The sequence below is a fragment of the Sprattus sprattus genome, assembly GCF_963457725.1.
Source record: "Sprattus sprattus genome assembly, chromosome: 12".
NCBI lineage: Eukaryota > Metazoa > Chordata > Actinopteri > Clupeiformes > Clupeidae > Sprattus > Sprattus sprattus.
The window spans coordinates 14,039,216-14,049,215 of record NC_137910.1 but is presented as its reverse complement, the minus strand read 5'-3'; the positions used below and the strand labels follow the sequence as shown (position 1 = coordinate 14,049,215).

At 49.0% G+C, this 10,000-nt stretch overlaps 1 protein-coding gene across 1 annotated transcript in view; it reads right to left on the bottom strand.

Annotated features, from left to right (window-relative positions):
* The window catches only part of meis1b (Meis homeobox 1 b), a 71,041-nt gene that overhangs the window by 15,165 nt on the left and 45,876 nt on the right, over nucleotides 1–10,000 (bottom strand). The window contains exon 9 of the mRNA XM_080849306.1: nucleotides 1,563–1,639. Coding sequence (XP_080705432.1) covers nucleotides 1,563–1,639 — 77 coding nt within the window. The remainder of the gene's footprint in view (nucleotides 1–1,562; nucleotides 1,640–10,000) is intronic.

The window sequence follows — 10,000 nt, the reverse complement described above, 5'->3', positions numbered from 1 at the left end:
ACACACACACACACACACAGTGCTTGGTCTTCAACACACATTCAGTCTTATACACATACTACACAAGCATTAAAAAAAATCTTTGAGGGGGCAGAGAGATCCCAGCATGCAGGGTTTAACAGCTAATACCCCTTAGATTAACCACCCTCGGATCAACACACACACACACACAAACACACACACACATGAACACACACAACCTCCCTCTTCAAGAGCTGTGCTGCTATTCCATTACCAATCCTAGGCCAGGCGCAAAAACAGCAAACCTAATGACCAGCGAGCAAGTGAGAGAGAGAGAGAGAGAGTGAGAGAGAGAGAGAGAGAGAGAGAGAGAGAGAGAGAGAGAGAGAGAGGTGGGGAAGGGCTACCGATAATGGAACAAGCTGTGTTCTGCCTTTGAAACACTGCCTAATGTGACTGAAAAAAAAGAAAAAAAAGAAATTGATCTCCCGTGGGCTGCTGTGAGGTCACAGAAATTGATAACCCTAACAAAACTCCCCTGTGTGGCTCGCCCTGCGCCCCATGGATAGGGCTACTTTGGCAAATTAATCCTCAAAAGGCAAATATATTGTTAGCAGCAGCCGCCGCTGCGTCTCTGAGGTAACAAATTGAACAATGGCTGGGATTATGTTGACAGAGATTACATTCTGCGTAATGGGCTTTAATATATCTGGGAGCTCAGGCCAGAGGCCCCGAGTGTCCTGGCAGTCGGGGTGGGATGGGTAATGTAGGCACAGCCTACGCTCAAGCACACTGTTATTCAGACAAAATGGATTAGGGGGCTCGTAATCAGAACCTTTGCTATATTAATCTCTCTCTCTCTCTCTCTCTCTCTCTCTCTCTCTCTCTCTCTCTCTCTCTCTCTCTCTCTGTATATACAGTGTATATATATATATATATATATTCACACACACATCTTACTCTTTTTTTTTTGACACTCACAAAAGGAGAAAAAAAAGCATGTGTGTAGGTGGGTGTGTACACGGGGACACCTTCAACCTTGACGAGGAGAAATGAGCGGTAAAGTTTTTTTTTTGCGGCCTCTACCCATTAATTAGATACGGCTTATAACAGTAAGTGCGTGCTGACGGCCACCTCTGATAACACACATAGCCCACAGAGTTAAAGCCAGCTATACCTAAACTTCATGCGCCGTGCGCTCAGGAGGGGATGGTGAGTTGGGATGAACGCTACCTACAAACCTAACTGAGTTACAATGCTATGCTCTTCTGGCCGTGTGTTCATAGAGAGAGAGAGAAAGAAGGAGAGAAAGAGAGAGTATTTTGGGTATGAGAAATGCTTTAAGAGCATGGATTTTCATCCCTCATTCCAACCCCACTGGAATTCATATTTGAATGTGTAAAGAATTTGGTCGTCGGCTTGCTGGCTGGAAAAATCCTACGGGCGATATCCCTTTGGGTGGATTGATTTGAAGGGAGATGAGGCGGTAAGTGGGGAGGTGACAGAGAGGGGCGGGAGTGTATTAATTCAAATCATTAGGAGCGGCTAGCCGGCGGCTAAGCTATCGATCGCATGTAAACACAAAAGTACAATTGACTTACCAGTTGTTCACTTGTAGTATGGTAAGTCCGGTGTCTTGCGCCAACTGCTTCTTCTGTTCTTCTGAAGGGTAGGGGTGCTGTAGAAAAGAGAGAGAGAGAGAGAGAAAAACAAAACATGAGCGAGGCTGCATAACGTAAATCAATTAACAAACATATCTGCTATTTCAGTCTGCCCGATTTGCAAGGTGGGGTGGATGAGGTGCACCACTCGCACTTCTCACCAGCAGAGCCAGGCAGCTGTTAATTAGTGTGAAAAAGTGAGGTGTGTCTCTCTCTCAGACTCATTAATGGAATATGAAATCGTGTAATTAATGGCAGTGAAAAAGGCAAGCCAATTATAAAGTTAAGTGAAGTGGAGAAACAGAAACATTAATTAGAGAGCCGCGCCGTCCAACCCCACTCATATTTATTCTCGGTGGCTTCTCGAAGCCATGCGAGCTGACATGAATGCCTGATGCGGAGGAGATTGAGAGAGATGTGTAACGTTGGCGACAGCGGCTGAAAAACCCACACGACAGGTTTTCACACCACTGTCGTCATTATATTCCTCCCTATTTGTGGTTCGTTAACAGGAAAAACAACTATCATCTTTCCGCGTGGTGAGGACACCATTCCTGTACTCACACTGAGCGGTAGCTGATCGTTTTAACTAGGTTACAGAATGAAAGCTTTATTGGTTCTCGGGGTCTAGGCACAGGATAATCACCACCACACCAGCTAACATACTGCCCTGATTGTACTGTCATGAAGTTTTGTCTCAACAGCCTAACCTTTCTAAATAAATACTACTGAAAAAAAGACATGCTCCTTTATATTCAGGAGCCTTGGCTGTGCGGGGTCTAAACAATGAGCTGTTTATGAATCAGACGAGACAGTGGCTGTGTTCTCCCTACCCCCGTGGGGACAGTTACATAGCAGTAGAGGTTCAATGGGGCTCAACCCAGAATATCTACTCTGCAAGTGAGAGAGACAGAAGAGAGAACAGCGTAGAGAGAGAGAAAGAAAGAAGAAAAGAAAGAAAGAAAGAAGCGAAGAAAGAAAGAAAGAGAAAGAAAAGGGCCCATATACATAGAGCTCCCTTGTTGGTTTATTTGTCCGTCTGTTTTGATATTGCTCTCTGTCAACACAATAAAAGCTGTCACCACGGCGACCCCCGCTCTCTCTGGACTGGGTCAGCCCTCGGCCGGCTGGCTTCACTGGCAGAGGCGAGGCGAACTGAGGGGCGGCCATTATAAACCCATTACCTCCACCAGCGCCTGCAGCGGATTAGCACCCACCAGCAGGGCTTAGCCCACAGCCCGGAGATGTGAGGAGTCATCAACCCCGAGCGGCCATACAGAGGATCGCCACCCCACAGGGGGAGAGAGGTCGCTTTCGGGCAGGGGGGGGACTACAAAGACCACAATGCCCTGCTGTCACTAACTCACTCTTCACTGACTCCTTTGCTCGCCCCATTCACCCATGGAGGATTGCCAGGCGGCCGACGAGGCCTGTGTCATGGAGGTAGAGGAGTGTGTCGTGGAGGAAGAGGAGTGTAGAGCTTCTGCCAATGTCCACATCGAGGTCTCTGTGTGTGTGTGTGTGTGTGTGTGTGTGTGTGTGTGTGTGTGTGTGTGTGTGTCTGTGTGTGTGTCTGTGTGTGTGTGTGTGTGTGTGTGTGTGTGTGTGTGTGTGTGTGTGTGTGTGTGTGTGTGTCTGTGTATATAAGCAAGTGGACTTCCTAATCAGACCAAATCTGTACTTCTTACAAACCAGTTGCCTGCTCCCAAAAGAGCAGATAAAGTCTTTGTGTGAATCTAGAATTAAAGGCATGTTACCGATAACAATCCAGCCGAGCTGGGAAGGCAGACACTCGCAGGCACTGCCTTCCCAGCTTGGCATACATAGCAGCCAAGAGGCCAGACTCGCAGAGGCCAGACTCAAGGAGGCCAGGCAGACATATTTGGAGCGCCACTCCCCCCCCCCCCCCCCCACCTTTTTTCTGGTCCCTAGCATAATAAATTGGAATGTGTCTAATGCCGCTGTCCCGCCTGTGTTTATGTGACAGCAAAGAAGGGAGTGTGAGCTGTTTTCACTCGCCTCTGTCTTTTCCATGTGATCTGATTGTAGGTAATTGGAACAAACTGTGGCTAATTTCATGCAGAAAGTTATAATTGCAGTGTCGCCTCCAGCCACTTTTGAGCAGATTCGTTCCTTTCCGTTTCTGTTTTTCCCCCTTCTCTGGCTCTCTTCCTCTCCCACCATGTCACTTTCCTCCTCTCTTTCTTTCTTTCTTTCCCAACATGTCTTGCTCTCGTAGGCTTCCAATGTCTATGGTCTTGTCTGTATCCAGGAACCTGGATAATTCTATCACACCGTAATAAAAAGCTCTGCGTGAGGGACAGGCGAGGGCTTGACAACGCCTTGGTCTGCTTCTAGTCATCTGATCCCCCTAATGCCCTAACAGTTGGCTCCAAGCACTTTAGACTGTTTTCTGAAACAAATATAATTGTGCTAATCACATGAACGCCACGACTTCTTGACATTACTGCTTTCATCTTCCTTTTATGAATGCGTGGGAATAAGGATATGTGTGTGTGTGTGTGTGTGTGTGTGTGTGTGTGTGTGTGTATTTGTGTGTGAGTGAGTGTGAGTGTGTCTGTGTGTGTGTGTGTGAGTGCGTGTGTGAGTGTATGTGCCTGTGCAGCTGTGTGTATGTGCTTACATGTGGGTGCATGTTTCTCTTTCTTTCAAGAGGAGGAAGAGGGAGGGAGAAAAACTCCCCCTGCGCTTTTCTTCCCTTCCAGATACGGAGGGGTCAGAGGGCAAGATTGCTGTGGAACATGGGATCCTCTGTTACTGAGCACGAACATATGAGCAGAGAGGGGCAGGGAGAGCACAGCTAGGGGTGGGTGGGTGGTTGTGTGGGGGACTCGTGACTGCAGAGGGGAATGCCATGCCAGGGGCGATGGGACTGCACAAACATGGCTGTGGCTGACGAGGCCATAATACACACACACACACACACACACACACACACACACACACACACACACACTCACACTGTGTTCTCCACAGCTCACAGTGTTGCTGGACTGCATCCCGGACACTGAGACCAGAGGACGACCTTCCTCCTGGATTTCCTCTGCCCTAGCCACAGCCTCCACCAAGACACCCCCACCCCATCATCCCCACTCCACCCCCGTGTCATTTCCCCTAACAACGCCACCACTCGTTCCCGCTCTCTGTTCCCGCGGAGTTCATCTGTTCCCGGATCAGCATCGCTGGCTAGCTGGCACCTTAGTGCGTTCGGAGCGGCAGACCCAGAAGCTGCTGCTGAAGGACGTGTGTGTGAGAGCAGAGTTGGGTTTTTAAATATATCCTGTGCTTACTCTGGCGTTTTAGCTCAGCAGGTCTCCCCGGACTCATAGCGAAGGACCGGCAGAGACAGAGAGAGAGAGAGAGAGAGAGAGAGAGAGAGAGAGAGAGAGGGGGAGAGAGACGGAGAGAGAGAGAGAGGGGCGCGTGGGAGAAACTGGGGCACTGGTGTTTTTTTTAAAAGAGGGAGAGGAGAGGAAACACTGCGGCTTCTTGAGGAGATACGGCAAAGGGGAAGGAGGGAACGAGGGAAGGAGAGAGAGAGAGAAAGAACAAAAGGAAAGAGAGATGGAGAGAGAGGGAGTGATGAAAAGAGAGAGCAGGGAGTGAGAGCAGAGAGTGAGAAGGGCGTTTAATTTGTGGACGCCAGCCTAATGCACGACAACGACTGGTGGTGACCACACCGGTAGAGCAAACAGCACAAACAGGGGTAGGGTTAAAGAGAGAAACTGGATGTACGTGTTGGCCTCTCACTCCGCACGCCGCCAGCTCTGCACATCAAGACTCACTGGGTCACTAAAAACCGGCTCCCCAGCCACTACAAAGGCCTGTTTGTCTCGACTGACAGGCCGTCACCGGTCTCTGCAAACAATGCAAATCCCCCACCACCCTGGCAGGATTCCTTACCTGACTGTCATTCGCTCACTAGACAAAAAGCCCTTTCCTTACCTCGCACGTGTCATCTGGGTCAGGTGTTTCACGCCCACACCTGCAGCCGACTTAACTTCACCTTCGTATCCCTGGCAACAACACGGTGTAATGCACACATAGCGACTGGGGAGGGAGGGGCACCCAGCTAACGCTAGTAGCAGAATCACTTAAGTGGGCATTAGCTTTAGCATTATGCACAATAGCGAGTACGTAGCAAAGACCAGGAGTGGATTCCACCCTGCTGTATAATGGCTTCCTTTGTTTGTCCTTTTTCGTCTACTTTCTCAGAAACACAGGAGCGCCTCCTCCAAACTTTAGAAGCTCGCTGACCTTATTGTCACAAGAGAACCCAATGCAATGTTTCACAATGAACTCTAGATAGTTCTATGTACGTTCTAGAACTATGTGGCATTTAAGGGTTTACGCATTCTTTGTTGATTCTTGAAGGGTTCTCCTGGGAGGACGAGCCCAACACCCTTTCTTCCTCAGACTGCAGTTTTGACTCAAAGATGGTCCCTAAAAAGCCACTCAATTTCATGGCTGTTGATGGATTGGCTTTTATCAAAGCATTCCTGGGGCGTGTACTCTCTGGGTTTGTTCATGACGTGCTCTTCAGTCCACAGTTTTCCCGAAATTACCAAATGATCACGTATCTGTCAAAACATTATGATTTAGGTTATATTGTAAATAAGGCTCAGAGGCCAAAAAATTGGTTTATATTGTTGCCTGCAAGAGATTCGGTATTTTTAATCCTTTTTGGCAGCCGCTCTGGGTGAGAAGTGCTTTCTCAGGCTCTGGCCAGGCTTCGGAGCGAAGGCAATAACATTGTAGAAGAACAGATGGAAAATGTCGACGCATCCTCCCCCCCTTTTCCTCCGCCTATCTTAATGATATGTCTTGTCCAAATATACTACTCCTTTCATCAGAATTTCCACCCTTGTCTGTATTTGTGGATGCCAGGACAGCACTGTCTCTCTCCCATGTCTCTTTCTTCTCTGCTGGGTATCTTATCTCTCTCCCTCCCTCCCTACCTCTCTCACTCCCCCTAGTTACTCATGTATGCATGCATGTGTGTATGTGTGTGTGTGTATGTGTGAATATGTGCTTGAGTCTGTGTGGGGGTCTGTGTGTGTGTGCTTGCATGCGTGGTGTATGTCCCCCTCTCTCTCTCTCTATGTGTGTGTGTGTGTGTGTGTGTGTGTGTGTGTGTGTGTACAGTATGTGTGAATATGTTTTTGTGTCTGTGTGTGTGTGTGTGTGTGTGTGTGTGTGTGTGTGTGCGTGCATGCGTGGTGTATGTCCCTCTCTCTGTGTGTGTTTGTGTGTGTGTGTATGTGCGTGTGTAACAGAGCATCAATAACAGTCCCTCCCAGCTTGTCCTCCTTGCTGACCTCGCCAGTTAGGGCAGCTCATGGCGGAGTGGAGAGGCGAATCCATGGCCTATCACACAGATAAGACTGGGAGAGGCTAGGCCCCTCTCCAGCGCCCAGTGTCCCTGGCTAGCCCTGTGACAAACACACACACACACACACACACACACACACACACACACACACACACACACACACACACACACAAAGTTGTGTGGAGCGACACACTGGAGTTATGTCCTGAGAGCTCAACCGAAAACAAAAACTCTTTCCAAACCCCTCCTTCCTCTGATAACCCTGCCCAGACTACCCAGAATGCAATGCTTCTCAGGGCAGTGTTAGGAAGAGTGACAATATGGAGCAATGGAACAGCACAGATGATGTGCACCACTCACTCTCTCTCTCTCTCTCTCTCTCTCTCTCTCTCTCTCTCTCTCTCTCTCTCTCTCTCTCTCTCTCTCTCTCTCTCTCTCTCTGCCTTTCCACATTCATGGATTGAAAAGACCCATAGAAGCAGTGAGTAGGGCTGATTTCTTCCTTGGAGAGGGGGGTGAGTGCGTTTGGTGTGTTTGCTGGTTTGGAGCGGGCCCTGCGTGTCTGGGTCTCCGTCTCTGTTTATCACGGCCTCGTTTGGCTCTCCTCCGCTTCACCACCAGGGAGAGGAGGAGTGTTTCAGAGGGGCCTTTTATCTGTTGCTCGCTTTCCGCCATCCAACGCCTCAGCCACCCTCCCCTGTGCAAGCTACGCCATCCCAGCCCAGCCCAGCCCCCGCACACACGTCCCTGAGAGACAGTACCACAGCAGATGTGGACATCACTCTTTTATAATTTTCTCTCGCTCTCTCTCTCGTTCTGGATCTTTCTGTCATTCTAATGGTGTTTCATTTAACTAGTTAATTAGTATCAGGCACAACAACTTCCCTTCCCCCTCTCAATGCTCCCCAGACAAGCACATGCACACACACACACACACACACACACACACACACACACACACACACACACAAACACACACAAAGACACACACACACACACACTGCTGCTGCTGTCTTCATTAGAGCCATTAGAATTCTGATCATTTTTCTATTAAATGGAACGTTTTCCTGCATCCTGTGTGATTGGGAATAAAAAGGCTTTCCACACGAGATTAACTCCATAAAACGAACGAGTGCTGGCAACACTTTTTACGTTCTCCTCTCTTAGAGCCTGACAGCAGAGGGGGAGACACTCAAGGAGTGGCGTGCTACTCGATCACAGCCTGAACCAGCCTGTGGGAGCAAGAGAAAGGGAGGGAGGGAGCGAGGGAGCGAGGGGGAGCGAGAGGAGGAACAGAGAGAAAGAGAGAGGTTAAGGGAAAGGAGAAGTGATATCTGCTGTGATATCTGCCATGATACAGTGAACCTGGAGGCTTATCGCACAGGATGCTGTATGATGCACATCTCCCTTTAATAGCCGCCTCCACCCCCGCCAAGCCATGAGGCACCTAATGTGACATGCTTTTCAGTCAGGCAGGGCACAGACGGCCCAAGGTCACCAGTCAACAGTGGCTTACAGTGAGGGGTGGGGTGGGGCAGGAGTGCTGTATTAGCAGCAGCAGTAGCGGTGAGCGTCTTTTCAGTTTAGGGTCTCCCGCTGTTGCCCCACCTCTGTGTGCGCCAGGGGCCTAATCCCCATGGAAACCAAGCTGCCCTTCAGGAATGCCCGAGGCTTGATCCTGGAGGCCCTTTTTGGCCGGGGTGGCATCAGAGTATCATATCAACATCCCCATCTAGCCTCACCAGCCCAGCAAGCCGGCCAGCCTGCCCCTCCCTTCCCCTTCTCCTCTCCTCCCCCGCCCCGAGCGAGCGAGCAGAATCAATCTTCTCTTTGGGATGGCTCCTAAATAAACAGGATTAGGATTGAAAGTTTAGTCTTCCTACTAACTCCCCCGACCGAGCGAGTCTGCTCTGGGGGGGTTTTAGTGCTGTGCTCACCGGCAGCGCAGGCCTCAGAACTGTCACACACACTCTCTCTCTCTCTCTCTCTCTCTCTCTCTCTCTCTCTCCTTCTCTTCAGGCTAAGATAAAGCTGCCCACCTCCCAGCCACCAACAAGAGAGAAGTAGTGGGGAGGGAACCTCAAATATTTGGATAAGAATTCGCTATTCCACTCGTCCGGCAAGCTGTTGTCTGAGTCACAAAAGATAGTTCTGTGCTGTGGCACACCGCGCTGTAACGGCTTTGTTTAAAATGCCTGTTGCTCTTAGGGAAGGCAAGAGAACTACATTGTTTTTTTGTCCCCTGTGTGTGTTCATGAAATAGCAAGATCGGCGGCGACTTCAGAGGCAGCCCTCAAGAGAGCAAATTCTTGGGGCAGGCCTAAGCCATCGCAAATTCCTTTTTCGTGTAGGTGGCACACACTCTTAACCCCTGTCCTTCGTTAAGGAGCGAGACAGCAGGCTTTAGTAGAAAACAAAATTAAAAAGTGAGGAAGAGAGGGAGCAACAGAATGCCTGCCGCTGAAAGAAAAAGAAAACAACACAAAACAAAAGCAAGAGCTTTACCAGCCCCAATTTCCTCACATTTCTCTGGCAGTCGAAATCTGAATCAACACAACAGACAAAAAAAAAAAAAAAAGATCTTAAGAGACGTCGGGGGCGAAAAACAACTGCGGGCCAAAGGGTTTAAGATGCCCTATCTGCAGTGTGTGTGAGTGTGTGTGTATAATTGTGTTGTATGTGTGCACGCATGTGTGTGTGTGTGTGTGTGTGTGTGAATGTGAGAATGAGAAAGGCTGTGTGCGTGTGTGCCTTCAGAGCAAACATGAATGCTGAGGAACCTCTTTCAGTGAGCGTGAGTGCTGTGAAGTTCACAACTAGTTAAATCAACACAAAGCCCTGACATGAATAATTCACGTCGGCCGTTTTTAGAAAGACTTGTTCTACAACGAGGAAAAAGCTGGAAAAATTTCACCCTTGGAAGCAGTTTCCCCCCCCTCCTCCCTCTTTTTGTCATCCAATCTATCCCTGAGATATAAAAAAAAAAATCAGATATGCTCAATCTGGTATAAAGCACTTTAATTAG